The following is a 17,833-nucleotide window of genomic DNA, read 5'->3' as shown; positions in this document are numbered from 1 at the left end:
ATCAAGAAATTAAAAAAATGGCCAAAGCAGCTTCATTGAAATGAAGGGATGCAACCAGAGTTTATTTGGCAAAGTCTTGCAGTGATTGGAAAGCTACAAAACTGGTGAACTATAAACATGCATCAAATGATGACTTTTTTTGATATTTGCTCAGCATGAAGTGCCAATTTCTGTTTATCAAAAAGAAATTTGTGCAGCCATAGACATGATGGACCCCTCCTTTTAAACATGACTCTCTCCCTTTAAAATAAACTTTAAGTCGGAAAACTGAGGATAGAAACTCAGCCATACCTTGCATCATCCAAAGGAACCCACAAATCATTAAATTGCCTGGTATTTTCTCTATTATGATTAACTCTTTCATGTCTCCTTCTCTTTCTCCGTCTACTTCCTTCTCTGTCTCTATTTTTATTTCTCCTCCTACTCTTGTTAACAGTGGACAACAGTGGATCCGGATGTGTGTTTTCCTTTCTCCATCGCCTGTCGGGGAAAAATAAACAAAGGCATTGTGAATGCCTTCTACTGGTGGCGCTATGTAGTATGGTGCATGAAAACATACACTGAACTGCAGTACTTTGGCCTGCTAGCTACAGCAAACGTATCAGCGGAAGCTGCTATTGATTATGACATATAAAAGTGCTTTGGTAATAATTTGACCATAGAGGGCGCTATGCACACAGCAGTCTCACCTCCTCATCTTCCTCAAGTCTTCATCAGGACTGACATGTTCGATGCTGTACCCATCGTTCTGAAGGATTTCTATCACTGTGTTGTTGCCAAGGAAATGACCTGTAAGCAAGATAGCAAACAATATTCATAATTATATCAAATATATATCATATAATAGTACAAGCTCTTGTTGACATAGACCATGGCATCATCAGGAGTATCACATAGTGGTATCACCCTAATATGTAATATTGCATATTGGGACAAGTGTTATTGCATATTGGGTTAGTATCACATATCGGGTTAAGTGCTATTATTACATGTTGGGTTAGTATTACATATTGGGTAAAGTGTTTTTACATATTTGGTTCGTACTACATATTGGACCGATTATTACATAATGGGGTGATACTGCTGCTGTCAACTGTACAATTGCCCAAAATCTACATTACTTTACATGAATTAGAACAAGCCTCCCCCCTCAAAACACACACAGTACAGTGGCCCTCTGTTTCTCTAATACTAAACTTAGAAATGTACTTTGCTTTTTATTCCTGATTATGAAAAGGAATTGTCCAAAGTTTCCTTGCGAAAAGTTTGCACACATGGTGGGACTGTGGTTTGCACAAAACTAATAAACTTTCTCTTTTGATGTTTGTATTACCTTAAGAATTTTATGATACCGGAACTCAGCATCTCTTTTTAAGAGATTATAAGCAACTTTTTACTGACATCAATATTTTGATGGACATTACATTTTCAAACATTTCTCAAGATATCAAAGTAATTTTGTTCTCTTATATGGCAACAAGCACTGGGTTATCTATTTGGTGTCAAACTTTTGCCTCCATACAACCCCTTTCTGGTGACCAAGTCTGAGATACTTGAAGGCTCAATTTCTTAACCATGAGCTTTAGCAGTGCCAAAGCCAGATCCGTGAATGTTAAAAAAGCCTATTATGGCTGCAAAATGGTTGAAACCACACCCAACACTTTGTAATTTTTCCCTTTATCTGTGATTCTGTCACCTTGGCAAGTTGATACATGGCGATTAACAAACCTTTCATTTATTTCAAGGCAACCTGAAACACTGTAAGTAATCGCAAACTTCCATGACAAAGAACAGAGAATACATCCACAAAAGAGGGAAGAGCTATTCCTCAAAGGCAATCCAAACACTATTCCCAAATAACAACCATTGGGATTATTGACACTGTTGAGAGTATAATCTCCTGGAAATGTTCCGACAGGCAAAAGAATTGCCAGCGGTAATCCTTTCAAAGAAATCCTGTTTTCGGCTAAATCACTTGGCAGCACTTTGTAATGTGAGTTTAATATACGCAGGCTGCTTTTATTTCTTTGTTCAACCTTGAACACAAACCGACTGTTGTGTTTCTTCTGAACCGACACACACCAATTTAAGTAATCTTATAATCCCGACACACTTTGCATGTTTACGACAATGTTGCTTTTTTTTCGTTCTCAAATCTTCTTAAATCAATACCATCACGGATGTCTTAATGTTAAGTTGTTCTGTATTTCAAGGGGATACAGCTCACACTGTCTTCAACAACTTTGTCATACTCTGAAGGCATCAACCGAGAGTTTGTACAACCCTTAAAGCTCCATCAGCCATACCTTTGATATATTTTCCACTATTTTTCTGCGCTTGTAAAACAGTTTCTTGTGTTTCTCCCACTGTGATGACAAACTATGCTAAGTGTTCAAATTCTCATTTATTAACACAGCCTTTACTTGTTTAATATCCAACGCTTTTGTCGTTATTGTTGACGACTTGATGTAAGTCTAGTCTTAGATTCATTTCTGAGCACTAACATCGCACATAGTGCATAATTTGTTGCATTTGTGACATTAATACTTTGTATACACACTTCAGCGAGAGCAAAATCTACAGAATGAATCTACTACTGACTGCTAAAGCTGTTGTCCCTTCAAAAGTTCTGTTTTTGCCATTTTATCAAAATGTTACGAAAATGCACTGTGTATGCAATAATACCTTGATAGCTGGCAGTAAATTTTGAGATCAATTCTGCATTTTGAAACTGCACATTACTAAATTATTAAATCAGATTTCTGTGAATCTGTAATTAAGAGAACTTCCTTTGCAAGGAAACAACAGAAATGCAACTGGTACCTTATGGATGAGGTATCTCATGTATTCTTTGGATATGAGATTGTTAGCCACAAAAAACCAGTAACATATAATTGAAAATTGAGCTGGCGATCAAATCAATTGACATATTCCATAAATATAAATGACTCATCTTAAAATCAAAAGTCTTCCTGATATTTCTGTCAATTTTCAAATTGCTTGAAGCCATAGTTTTACTTTTTTAATATATCTGTAGACAATTTCACAGCGCATTCAATCAGGCCATAAAGTTGCCTGCACATTATAACATTTCATGGGCAGTTTTACAGAATCATTACTCAATGAAACCAAAAACCAAATTTTACATTTCTGTGGGTTGATGGTGTATCAAACTACACTAGTTTGATACGGTAAATAATTGTAATTGCCAGAGGAAACATTTTCTTAGCTATATCTGCAATTACTGAGATTGAAAAATCAGAAAAAAATGTTCACTTTTTTAGACACCTCGAAAATGTCTGAGATGGTAAAGTACAACTCATACCTATAAACTGACAACACCACGACATGTCTAACTTACAGCAAGTGGAAAACTCAATTTCATCCCATGGAAAGCACTCTGATGTAGCTTTTGATTGCAGAAAGGCATGTTTCAGTTATAATTTATTTTTTACCAGAAATATCAGCCAGCTTAGAATGAAACGTATTAAATAGTCTGCCGCAAGCCTGATGCATTTGATAGTTACCATTAGTCCATATAGAAAAAGAAACAGTGTAATTTTATACTTTGCCCAAAGACTGATTTCTATAATGGCAAATTAAAATTTTTTTTCAACAGAGATTAATGTCATTGCAAAATGGCATATTCTTAAGCAATAACCGCACATTTAAAATGAAAACATGTCTTGAGTTTTCCTGCATGCAATAAACACACATTTCTCTCATCTGTGAGACTTTTTCAAGTGTTTGTTGCATGTTTTTTTTCAAAGCAGTATCAGATGTAACTGCTTTTATTTTGTTTGTTGTAGCAAATAAATATGTATGCACAGAGCTACAGCCACAGATCTATTACAATGTAGCAATAGTAGTTGTACTGTTGTACTAATAGTCACAGTTCTGTGTTACAATGTAGCAATAGTAGTTGTACTGATATGTACTAATACAGTCACAGTTCTGTGTTACAATGTAGCAATAGTAGTTGTACTGATATGTACTAATACAGTCACAGTTCTGTGTTACAATGTAGCAATAGTAGTTGTACTGATGTACTAATAGTCACAGTTCTGTTTTACATTGTAGCAATAGTAGTTGTACTGATGTACTAATGCTATATGGTAATCTAATAAATATTCCAGTGGCACTTCTAAGTAGCAGTACCGTGTGGAAGATGAAGGAGATGAGTGTAAAATAGTGTCATTCTCATCCTCATCCTCAACTTCAGGGCTCAGGCAAAAATGATTCTGAGTATGACGCTACAATGTCAGTTTCACCAGTGTGTCTGTTTTGAACTTAGAGAGTGTCATTAACTGTGTTGATAGTAGACTATCATCATATGCTAAATAATGTATCTTCAAGTCTTGAAGTCTCACAGTGTGGGACTTGTCTGTTGTCAATTACCAAACCAGAGTGCTTCATGCAACACTTCGATATGGAATTGATAAGAGATTAACAGATTATCTGAAGAAAAGTAATTACATGGGAAGGTCGTTGTCAAATCAATGTCCATAAGTTTTTATTCGGTCTCCTGGTTACAAACTTTTGAGAAGATATACTACATATTTGCATGAATTTGCTACGAGTCATGGTGAGAAACTTCCACCAATTACCCTGTCTTAACAATTTTCAATTCTGTGGAAATAAATCCTGGGTTCAACTATGTATACATCCTGGATTTTCTTTCTAAGTTTTAAAGAAGAGAACCAGCAGAAACTGTGACATCTGTTGTCAAAAGAAATACACATCCTTGAACTTCTACTTTGAATTGTCCTTAGAATAGTTTCCTGCAGTATCTAAAAACTATTTCACAACTTTCCAACGGATTAGAAAAAGAAATTCAAGCATGCATTCAGGAATCTCACTTTCAAGGCCCATGTGACCTCTCACCCTAGACCAATGTGACCCCCTTATTAACTGATTTTGAATTATCTGAGACTAGAAAGGTAAAAGGGCACTGCAGCTTTCAAGACTTCGGCACAGATACTGTGAATATTTGAACGTGATAACTGATTGTGATAATATCTATTTGGTAAAACTTGATAAGATGCCAGGTCAATGTAAAGCGAAGGAAGTCAAGAGTAACTTGCTGCAATTGAACTTTTCAATCAGCTTTTATACACCATGCAAGTTCACTGTTGCATTGTGAATTTCAGACTTGTAAAGTTGTTACTCCTGTACAATATCCATATATCATTGATGTTCAGCAACCAGATTTCTTTGGTGAGTTTCCTATGAGTCATTTTGTTTTAATGGCTTGTGTGCCCCTTTTAAATTCTCCAGGAATGGACTGTTATCATAAAAAAAATCTGCTGACAACCAGACCCATGGGGTCAGTAGCTGCAACTTTTGATGATTTTTGTCACTATTTGTGTTTTGTATTTCAATTAAAAGTTCTCGTTCTACTCCAAAAGCATGTTGAAACACCCACTATTTAGCTTGTCAACCTACACGTAGCATCTATATGTGTAAAATGCATTCTTACTGTTTACATTTGAAACTTCTCCTGGATCAAAATTCACCTGTCAACAATATAGTTTGCATATGTACAGGCTGATGGGATATGCTGAATACTGTGTATTTCAACATGTTTGAGGAGTAGAGCAAGAAATTGTAGTGGACATTAAAAGCAAAAGTCATGAAAAAATAATGAAAAGTTACAGCTATTGGTGGTTACAAAAATACTCTTATAGCCATCTTCAAATAATGTTAGTATCAAAAGACAAGAGACTTTGTGAAACTTTTATTTGTGTAATTTTGACAAATTCACTGTCCTAGTAGAGTACATTGGAGACTGATGAAAATTAAAACATGTTTGTTAACGATTAATATCGTAAAATTTAAATGATGAAGCTTTGTTAACATGATGTATCTAGATATCATGCATGAAATACATTGTTTGTAAACAAGAAAGTCGCACATGTGCAGTTCTGATGACACCCTCCCTTTAGGGTTATGGCATTAGACGTTTCTAGGCATACATCTTCAGTTGCTCTAAGTATTGCGTTTCTAGACAACAAAATTTGGTTTGTATTAATCGGAACTGCAGTAAAAAGTAAAAGATTTTGATAACATTCTGCAGCTACAAGGTGTCTACATTGGGGGTTACACTGCCAACCCTCTATAGGGGGTCAGCCATTTCTCCTACAATGATGGAGGGGGAGTGGGATGAACAATGGGGGGGGGGGGGGAGAATCTGCAACATTTTTAAAAAACAAGTATATTCAAATGAAAGTCTGCTGAACAAAATGAGGAACTTTGGAACAAAAATGTATGCATGCTGTGCATTGTTGAAATAGTGGGAAAACAAAAAATTCACGTTGTCAGTAGCACTCTGACCCCCCAAGATCCAGTGGTCCATGCCTTGCACACAGACACATGTTGAAGATGGCAATCTCTCTGCCAGTACCCCTGGTTGGTCATTGTCAATTTTACAGACATGGAGTTGATTTGCAGACATTGGGTTGATTCCCGTCCAGGATGACAATCATGCACCATGCTGGTCATTGAAGATTGTGTGGTTACAACGGATGTCAATCACGCACCCCCATGGATCATTACTGTCAAGTCTGTTGTGAGAGACAAGATTTACGTTCTGGGATGACAATTGTACACCCCTGCTGGTCGCTGTCCATTTTGTGGTTGTAAATGGATTGGCACATTTAAAATGACAATTCATTTAAACCCTGCTGCTTGACAGATAACAGGGGTTTCCGGAAAATAAACAAGTCCTACCTAATGATGTCATGCCAGTCATTATTCCATGGTCATCCAAACCAACATGGAGAAAGATTGCAGTCACTATCAGCCAACTTCCCTAGTTACATGTAAAGAACCAGTAACTCTAACTTTTGACGATTTCTTTACTATTTTTATTTTGTATGTCAATTGCAAGTTCTTTTTCAATTCCCCAAAGCATGTTGGAAAACCTACTTAGTTTATCAACACAGCGTCTATACATAAAGAATGCATATATTGTTTACATTTTAATTCTACACAGGACCAGAATTCACTTGTCAACAATAACAATGCAGTATACACATGCAGGTAAGGATGACAAGCTCAACACTTTGAATCTCAACATGCTTTTGGGGGTTAGAACAAAGAAAACAAATTTACAAAACAAAATTCCTTAAAAAATTTCATCAAAAGTTGCCACTACTGGGCCTTTAACATCTAAAATCATCAAATATTTAAAATTTCTGAGCTCATTTCATTGTTTTATGTACATAAATGACAAGTTGATGTTATTGATGTTATTGTTTCAAGATATTGTTTGATATTCCATGACCTTTTAGTTAGTTTTTAACGTCTGACTCTCCTAAAATCAAAACACCTAATTGGCAGCTAGGGACTTATGCAAACCTCCAACAAAACTCAAAATTGACTGACTATATTCAGGAATGAAATTCAATAATCTCAACATCCACTTTACAAGACATCATGGACACCGGTCACCACGGATACCAGCAAGAGGGGCTTCATTCCTGATTGCAAGCCATGGAACAAGTTTAAAATGAAGCTCTGATAAGAAACCCACTTTCTTGTCAGACGACACCCACAATCTCCGGCTTGTTTATTTGTTGAGATTCTTTCTTACATCATAGCATCATTCCTGACATTGACGAGCTAATGGGATTGGTCAGCCTTGTGGTTGCTCTTTATTATCAGAAGTTTTCAATTAAAACACCATCAAAGTTCCACGGAAGTAGGGAGGAGCTTGAATGCCTTAAACAAAAATTCTGTTTCTCTTCTCAGGTTGTCTCTTCATCGGACTGTCAACAGTCCCTAGTGCCTATTTTGGTTGCGTCAGTCGGGCTAACCACAGTCGTACAGCACTTTATGAACTGAGCGCAGATGATGTATTTAGTTTTTTCTCAGATGGCTAAACTAGGATATGCCTGGTTTTTGGTTCAACGCGTCATGGATTATGTAAGATCCTTTTTTCTGAATAATTACTTTTATCTTGATGTATTTCTGTGTATCTTTCATGGTGTTGCTGTTTTTTTTATGTGAATTCTGTTTGTTTGTTTTCGTTGTAACTGTTATATATTTATTGTTTTTGTATTATATTTTTATTTTCAAACGAACCTGTTATTGGGGCAACCTGTTGGTTCGAGATTAAATAAAAAAAAAATGCCTCATTGTTTCACAGTAAAGTCGATGGGCCATTGCAATGGGACGGTGAGCATGCCAGAACTGAATTGACGCAATTTCTGAGAATTTCTTGAGAATTCTTAAAATAAAGTATGCATGCTCAGTGCCTGTAAAAATCATACCCTATATCTTGGAAGGGAAAAATTTGCACATCCTCACTCAGATAACCAGCTTCCATTCTGAAGTGAATTGAAAATTTCAATGCCTTTATGGCATGGCAATGTATGCTGATCTAAAATCTCTCTGGCCTTTTTGCACACTATCTAAAATAAGGGAGAGATCTGAGACTACGTATATGGCAGAACCTCACTTAGAAACTTATGAAAAGGTTTATCTGAAACAGTCATTTGAAGGTCATTTTCAGGCAGAGATAGTGGAGTTGCAGGTCTGATGGAATATGCTTGCCGCAGATCAATAATTTTGAAATATGTAGCCCTGTTATGTGATATTACGTGACATTTGCATTTGACAAAGAAAAAAAGCGAAAGTGCTTTTAATAAAAGATCATTAAACAATACTATATGCATGAAGTCTCTGACAGAGATGCATGTACCTGTATATAGACATATGGGTGATAGGTATTGTGTGAATTGTGAGGTTCAAAAAACTTATCTCTCAATTAAGTTTGCATAGATATAAAATCAGTTCTTGATTATGATATAATCTATTCTAATCTTTAATCACCTCATACTTGACATAATGCATACAGCTGTTCATACACAGATGATTAAGATGTTTTCTTCACTTTATATAAAAAGTCACAGACATCTGGAAAGCGTGTGTGGAATTCGCAGACAAATTCATTAAATTCTCAAAACTTATGAGTTGAATGAGACGAAAGATTTCAGAAACAGACACTGAGTGCCAACGTGGCGGGGAGGATATAACGTAATAACAGGTGTGCAAGTAGGCGTATCCGTGTGTCCCTGTGTCTGTGTGTCTCTACGTGCGAAGAGCTAAGCTTTGGTAGATTGCTGGTGATAAGAAGATAAGATTGAACAGTCAAGGAGTCCACTGTACAAAGGGGATCAATCAGCGACTCCTGTAAGTGGGCGAAATCTTTATACCTTTACATAGCTGAAAGAACAGAATATACAAAGACTGCCAATTCATACAGAGGCAATGATTTACTATTTCAGAAAGATTAATGTAGTCCAAGTATTTTAACAATTCATTTTTTTTCTTTAGCAAAGGTGTACTCCATTACAATTAGATATCTTCATTTCATTTTGATCTTTCCAGTGAAGCTATTTAAGGAGCTGATGGAAAATATGATTATATTGACAAGATTGTAAAAGACTTGAGAAAGATTTTTATGATATTTCTCAGGAAGATAGCGGGTATTCTTGAAGTCTCAAGAAATAGTATTATCACTATATGATCAGCGGGAGATGGCACAGTAAAAAAATTCCATGTTTTTGTCCTCTGTTGCTGTGCAAATACCTTACAAAGACTTTCATTTACCTTCAGCTTTGAAGGTGTGCAGACTACATTAAAATGATTTTTATGAAGTTCAGTATGTAAATTATTATTTGAGGAGAAAGCTACTTTTATTGATTGTTTCAAATTTGAAAATTAATTGTTCTTGTTTGAAAATCATGACCTGATTAAAAGATGTTGACTTCACCAATGAAATGATTTTCTAGTACATTCCTATTCCTACATTTTACATCATGATCTCCTTGATGATGTATCTCATATTGTTGTATCGCATGAGGATTTATTCTCTAACAAAACCTACAACATTTGCTGATCACTCAGGCCAGCAAGTCACTTTGAATTACAAATGGCGGTAAAAAATCAGCGGGCAAGACCAAAATGACACCAGTGACCACAAGTTATTTAAATTGACAAAGAGTGTGCGCTTGATTCACACAGAGTCAAGTATACATGATTTAACAACACCAGGAAACTCAAGGATTAAAAGAATTTCTTGAACTTCTAAAACAAGGACAAGTCAAAACTTAACTGCTATGGGCTTGTTTCAAACAAATTTACCATTCATTATGGTTCAATGTTCGTTTTTTTGAGTTTTGATTGTACGATCAGATTTACTTTTTGCCGATTCATGCTCATGAACCAGGGCGTCAATCCTTGTTGCATGAAAAATAAACATGCTTGAAAGTTTTTAGGAGCATTTTATTTTCTTGTTTTATCTTACCTAATTGCAGCCCAGCTTTCAAGCTTAAACAATTGGCCAGCAAATGGGCATTTTTTTGTTGACTGAAGTCTAAATGACCTTGATGGTTGCAGGCCCATTAGCTGGCTGCTAATTACATGTTATGTTACAAACACTGGCCGGCTTTGCATGCTGATCAGAGCAGAGGCAACTGAGCCAGTAAACAATACTTTGTTGATTTTGAAGTTTTGTTTATCCTGGCAAATAACTTGAAAAAAAAGGAGAAGTGAGTTTAATTAGCGGACCCTGTGGCCAGAATATGGTAATCAGCTTTCTTATAAAGGTGATGATACTAGGCATCATTGACACCTATTGTCCGCGGTTATTTGGGAAATTATCCTCCCTTTTGCAGACACCAACAATCATTTGCATCGCAACCGGAGCTTTTCTTTCCCATCAGCCAATTATTCTCACAGGACTCAATGGAGAGCTGCGAAGAAGGGGTCCGTACCACACACGCAGGCGCTGGTCAAGTTGCCTCCCTGCTCAATTTTCCAAATCCTGTTGGTCCATTTATCACAATTACCATCAATCCACTGGGACCGTTTAAACATTTCAGTCCCTCCCTTAACTCTGCCAAACAAACACTTTACACCCAACAACACTTGCAAATTCCAAAGCTAGCAAAGTTGTGTATTTCATTCAGTTCATTGCCAACTATCCCCTGAGACAATTTATCACGTTTTTTTTTTTTTCTGTGTTTCTGTGCAGTCCCCTAAAGAGACAACCCTTCACGCCAGTAAAATGGAAGCTGAGATAGATGACCTTTGACTGCGTCACTGCGGAGCTTCTTTAATTACCAGTGCGGTACACACAATTTATTTTTGTCTTGTTATTGAGCTGAGCAAGTGTTTAATCACCATTCAAAACACTGTGTTATCTTTGACATCTGGCCCGGTCTCTAATTTGTTTGTGAAACCCATCATACTACCATGCGCAGGTTCGGCAGTTTCGCTCTATCATATCCTCCCATGTGAAACTACAATGAACATTATCACTCTCGACAAATAGTTACCTCATCTTGCTACCAATGTGGTTTAAAGAAAATGAAAACAGCATCAACCTCATCAGCTGCCTTCCAGTCCAGGATCTCTTTGGGAATGGGAGTGCTTTTCACATAGAGAGATCCCAGACTAACAGTATTCAAAACTTATGCCTAAATTCAACAACTGTTCTCTACAGAATAACTTGCAAACTACGATTTTACTCTTTTGATAATTTTTAGCAGCTGATTCAGCAGCTTTTTAAATGATACCATATGGTGGTATGAATTGTGCTACTTAACCCTTTGAGCGCCAAAGTCTATTTTTGTCCTTACATACATACATTTTTCTCAGACTTTTGCCAAAATTTTGAGAAATAACTGTAGCCAATGAAATGCGATGTCCATTTGGTCCAAAGTATCAAAAATTAAAGAAAAATTCATGAAAATTGGTAAAATTTTGCACTAAACTTTTGGCGGGTGAAAATTACAGCGTTGAAAGGGTTAATAATGAATCCACAAAGAAAGTTTTATTTTGTGAAAAAACTCATTAAACCCTGTGACATCAAAACAAATTTCAGAAATACAAAGTTCAAAACAGCTGTCAATAACTTGTGTAATATTGATACTTTAATGACAAACATCAATATTTCACTGCTGATGACATTGAAAAGTATCAGCTTATGGAATATATATGATTTGTAAGTACTCATAAAAAAACTGAACTTGATTCTGATTAAAATCAATCTAGAAGTGGACTGTAAGCCCATTGTAGATATAGGGATGTATCTGCAAGGACAAATATAATTTGATGAATTAACCCTATGAGTGTTGCGATTTTTCCCACCAAATTAAAGTGCAACATTTTATCAATTTCAATGAATTTTTCCATGATTTTTTTATAATTTTGGACCAAATGGACATCACATTTCATTGGCTACAGTTGTTTACCAAAATTTTGGCTAAAATGTGATAAAACTTGACTGCAGTATACTTTATAAATCCAGAAAACTTGACTTTGGCGCTCAAAGGGTTAAAAAATGCAGAATATAAATCATTCAGAAACACTAAACATGTAGTTGCTTTAAAGGTTATTCCTTCACTTGAAGACTGATTTTTCAGAATGTTGCTGCTTTACGCTACAAAAAAGTGAGAGTGTAAGAGCAGTTTATAAGATGACAGTATTAGGGTTGTGACTGCAAGTCTCATCAACATCTACAGTGTAAATGACTAAAGGAACTGATGTATTAAAACTTATTATATAAAAAACTTGTAAGGATAAAATGGGCTGACTCGGCACATTTTGAATGTATGGTCTTTGATTGGCAGACTGTATTAGTGACGTCCATCTACAAATTTGGTGCTGTGCCAGCTATTAAGTTTTAACTCAGCCATTTGAGTAAGCTGCCTGCTATGTTAGTTTTGCGACTCTCAAGTAGCAGTATATACGGGTTTTCTACCAATTCTCAATGTATTCCTTTGAAAAGAGACACGACTGACAATCTCGGTTCACTTGTTCATCCTAATCCAAATAAACACCAATCAGTTAAAAAGCCATAAAACGATGATTTACTTTAATAAATATTTGGCAAAATAATAAAAATTTCTAAATAAATATCTGCTGTGTCAGCAGTTTTGTAGCATTTGAGCGTTTTTGAACACAGAGGGCTGTGACAGGTCACAAGTTGTTCACTGTGTATATTCTTGGACCAGTAAAAATAAACACTTATTTAAAACTAGGTACAGTGTCTATACTTAGGACAAATTTATAGTACCATTCTTTCAACCAACAAAACCATAAGAGCATGATTTATCTACTTGGTTCTTCGGAACCTTAACAATGAGGTCAAAGGTCACCAGATAGATACCAGCCCAGGCCTCACCCCTTCACTCTCAGTAAAAGTCGACTTTCACTTTACTAAACTTTAAAGCACTTGAATAACGTCACTGCTTTTCACAATTGCTGCATAGGCTGACTTTTAAGGCTGGAGGTAATGAAAGAGCCGGAAGTCATCAGAAATTATCACATTAGTGTAAACCAACCCAAACCACACCAAAGATATGATTTAGAAAAGTTTTGATTTCTTTACCTTCAGATGAGAATATTCACAACAGTACAGAGTATAATTATATTGCAAACTGGTATTAAAATGGTTTATTCCTCATGTTTCTGGTAACACTGATTCCTATTGTTTTAAGATAGACCATTATTCTTGCAGGGTTTCTACTTGTCTGAACAAATGTAAGTTATGGTTTTGAACTGTCCAGATAAAGATATGTAACAGTAAAGTCCTGTTGTTCTGCCAGTCAAAGCTTAATTGGCCTTGACTTTCAATATACTGTAAAACATGCCTTTTTAGCTAGCACCCTCTGTGTTTGCCAGCTATGTCTGTCAATTCACCGATTTAAGATGCTGCTATATTTAAACTTTTTCCCTATATTTACAATGGTTACGATGTTCTTCTAGCTAAAATAAAAATTTGCTGATTGCAAAGAAAATCAGAAAATGCTGAAAAAGTATGCAGCCTATCTAAAGGATTTTTATGGTATTTTCCATTGTTTCATGTTCTGCTCGTAAAACAAAGTCTTGTCCTATTTCCAAAAATATGGTGAAATGCCCTATTTTATATCTACACAGTCTGAATTTTTCAACTTGTCAACACAACCTGTAGATATGTAATGTTCAATGTTATATGCTGACAAAGTCGTCAAGTGAAATTTATTCTGGACTGGAAGTCATCATTGGTGGACAACTACAACATTGCACACAGTACAATGTATTACCATGCATGCTTATAAAAGCTACTACTCAGAATTACAAAGTTATTCCTGATTTCAAAAAACAACGATTGAAAATTTCCTTAACAAAAGTTTTAACAAAAGTTTAGGTTTTTCAGTTTCAACGCATGTACCATGCTGAATACACAAGATTTTCAAATTTCAATCTTATATAAAGGTTTCACTTGGGTAGTAGAAAGTTTCCTGTGGTCAGATTACACTTCAAAATTGTATTTTTTTTGACAAAAAGAATGAAAATATTATCAACACTTATTGCTATTGTCTCTCTAACCTAGGACAATTCAACCTAAGGCAAAAGTCAAGATGAAAAATCAATAATCTAGTCTTTCATTCAGTTTATTGAAGTCTTGACAATATTGAATATCTATTCATATATCAACCCAATGGGAGCTGAACCACATACAACATGATATATTATAATCTGGTTTTAACAAATGTGTCTAGTTTTCAGTCTCCACAGGTTAGAGTAATCACAAGATTCAACTCACTGACAATTTGAAGTAGTTAGGACCAATACCATCGATTGAAAGGTTTGGAATGAGCCTGTTAAGAGAGAACGGCTTAAGAATACTGCCTTTATTGTGATTGAAATGTAGTCTAAAAATACTCAATCCCCTTCGATGGGGACTTAAAAAGTCAATCCGCCATGATGGGGGGACTTGCACAAAGTCAAATCCTCTCGGAAATGGACCACTGTTCAGAAATATCCCAAACTGGAGAGACTTATTTCGCTTGTTTCAATTATGGTCAATTACTCCTTGATTGCTTTTAAATGATTCGACAAAGGAGGAATACTGTGATCCCACAGCTGTGATTTCTCAAGAGTGGATTCAGGGAGTTCCGAATACGCTGGAATATCCCGGCTTATTGGTAGACAATACAGCTACTGTGTACTGTATGTGGAAAGAAACTCACTGTTTGCTAAAAAACAGCTATCATTTAGACATGACCTTTGTCTGAAGTCATATTATTACTGATCTATATTGCAGCATGTATGCCGTGTTAAAATCTAGACCATTGTAAGCTTTAATCACGTTACTCTTAAAGCCTTTGATGGGGATTCAACCTTTCACTGTCAAAGATTTAAAAAGGGAACTTTAATCAGAATGGGATGGGGTGGGGGAGGGTGGATGGTAAGAGGGTTAATACAACATATTCAACTAAGATTTTCTAAAATAGTTTCATACAAATATTACTATATAAGAAAATCTTAGTTGAATGGGTTGTATTTAACCCTCTCACTATCCATGCACCCTCCTTCCATCCCAATCCCATTTTCACAAACATACATTTGTCCAGCCTCACAAATGGATCCAACTCCCATCTTGTGGACCCAGGAGATTTGGAAGCGCTGGTTACAAACTTTTGCAGTCCTTGAAACATTTTAGTTCAAACTGTACAAACTGCGGTAAGAAAATGTTTTATCAACTCAATGGCCAACTTTCAACAGCACCATGACTCACCGGTAAATTGACAGTGTTGGTGCAAAGCACATAAGTTATTAGATTACTGTTTCACAGACATTATTGTTCTGCGCATAAATCCCGTTTCAAATAAAAAAACTTCGCCAATGTTGAGAATCCATTGTCAGTTACTCACCTGCACCAAAGGCAAAGAAAAAGCTCCGATCAGGGTACGTCTCTAGAAGGTCGCGAACTCTGGCGGCCATCCTATAATTTCTTTTGTAAATAAGTTCTTGACGGAAGTATTCATCAATATTTTCTGCTATATCTACGTCCTGTCCCCCCACTGTCACATTGATAAATTTTGGAACCTGGGCTGTGTCCTGATTAAATATCACTGAGTTCAGATCTCCGCAGTTGTAATGACGAATCAGATCTTCCGTTGTATACGACGTGCCACTCTCTCCCGCCCTAAGTATTTCTTGTTGCCATAATGTCTGGTTTAATGCAAACAATACCTGAAAAAACAAACAAAAGTGACACAATATCAATATTGATGAATTAATCAAGTTTCCTTGTTCGGTATCATTACAATAGTTTTTAATAATTCAATAATTCTAACTGGTGTAAGTGATTCGTCCCATTTTTATAGAATTTTCTGTTCAAAGTACATCTTCATATGATTCTGATTTTACTGAAAAATACAGAGTGATGCAAATTATTGATAATCCTTCAGTAATTTTGGATTTATTTATATATTTATTGAATTTTCCTTTGGGATCTGACACTCCTTGAGTTCAAAGATTTGACTATTTGATCGGTGTCTTCCCCAGCAAGGCAAGGCAACAGATAAACAGTCTTTTATATCCAGTTCTGACCACTTTTCATTCATTATTCAAAAGAGTTTATTGCACACTTCAAAATGACTCTCCTGTGTTTTACGTCAACTGCCGCACCTCCAAATTCTTCCGTTGCGGACAACACCACAAGATATAATAAAACCTCTGACAGATAAAAAGTTAAAAACAGGATGTTTTCTTTTTTGTGGCCAGGAACCAGTAATTTGTGAACAAGGCTCCTTCTGCTTGCCGAGTCCAGCAAGTCTCCGGATCTACTGATGTGAACAGAAGCATTGTTGATCGATGTTTGCAATAAAAGAGACTTTCAAGTGTAAGGTAAATATTGGTTGACTCATTTCAAAGGGCTCAGTGGATGAAAGATACTTGTTTATATCATGGATGAGTGCCACAGCGAGGTTGTCTGCATTCTGTAAACTGACAAGAAATGTCCTAAAGATTGAATTTGAACAAATGATCTCATGACTGACTCCAAAAGTTAGGTTTTTATGTCATTTTGCTGTGTAACTGATCAGCCAGAAGGACTGAAAATAAAGAAGACAAACAGCGAGTAAAAGACAAACACTGCTCTCACAATTGACTTTTCAAAATTTACTAATAATACAAATCTTCTAGTGGCTTTAAAACCCCAGCTGCAATTGCAATAATTATTTGAACAAATATCAAAATTTCCATGGAAACTTTGTGTGTTGATAAAAACTGGTAGAAAAAATTTATATGGCTTGAAATCTTTTTTTAACAAAAGCAGCAATACTATGTATAATCACAATGTCAAAAAATATATTACATGCATGGTTTAGATAATTTTAGGCTGTTACACCCAAAAATAAGTTCCCCGCAGAACTCTGAGACCTAAATTTCTACATTGTTTCTTTTAAAGGATCACTGATTTACGATTCCGGCATGTTAAGAGTTTAATTTATGGGATTTGAAAGATCACACACATAGGACTGCGCAGACTTGGCGTGAACTCTGCACAGAGTTGCTTGTCAAGGATGGGAATAAAAATTTAAGACAATTTTAACAAGGCACTGACGTAGATCTGTCTGCGCTGTATATCTTTTCTCGGCTTCTGGATATTGTTTGAAGTAATGTGCACCAAACACCCAACATTGGTCAATCTGCTTCACACACCACATCAAATGTTTGATCAGCTTTTTCCCAAAATTCCTGCGCAAATTGAATCAATGCACATGTAAATTCCTCATCATATTTGCTCTCAACTTTAAAAACCCGCACTCCAGAAAAATGGCACAAACAAGAAAACCTGGAATTCTTGTAAAGCTCTAAGGCTTTAATCACTCACAAAAAATGCTGTGTAAAGAGATATCCCAAGACACAAGAGGTATCGGAATTTCCGCCACTCTGAGCAGGCCATTCTGTAACAAAGTAACGAATTGAATCACACATCGGTATGGCTTTACAATGGTATACAGTTGCTGTGAAGTCAATGTCTGATGTC

At 36.0% G+C, this 17,833-nt stretch overlaps 1 protein-coding gene across 1 annotated transcript in view; it reads right to left on the bottom strand.

Moving 5' to 3' along the window:
• The window catches only part of LOC139138324 (metalloprotease TIKI1-like), a 43,430-nt gene that overhangs the window by 3,702 nt on the left and 21,895 nt on the right, over window positions 1–17,833 (bottom strand). The window contains exons 3-5 of the mRNA XM_070706653.1: window positions 15,711–16,032; window positions 690–789; window positions 292–480 (exon numbers count right to left, since the gene is read on the bottom strand). Coding sequence (XP_070562754.1) covers window positions 292–480; window positions 690–789; window positions 15,711–16,032 — 611 coding nt within the window. The remainder of the gene's footprint in view (window positions 1–291; window positions 481–689; window positions 790–15,710; window positions 16,033–17,833) is intronic.

This window comes from Ptychodera flava, chromosome 8, assembly GCF_041260155.1.
Source record: "Ptychodera flava strain L36383 chromosome 8, AS_Pfla_20210202, whole genome shotgun sequence".
NCBI classification, from domain to species: Eukaryota; Metazoa; Hemichordata; class Enteropneusta; family Ptychoderidae; genus Ptychodera; species Ptychodera flava.
Note: the sequence above shows the minus strand (reverse complement) of the source record. Positions and strands in the feature narration are given on the sequence as shown.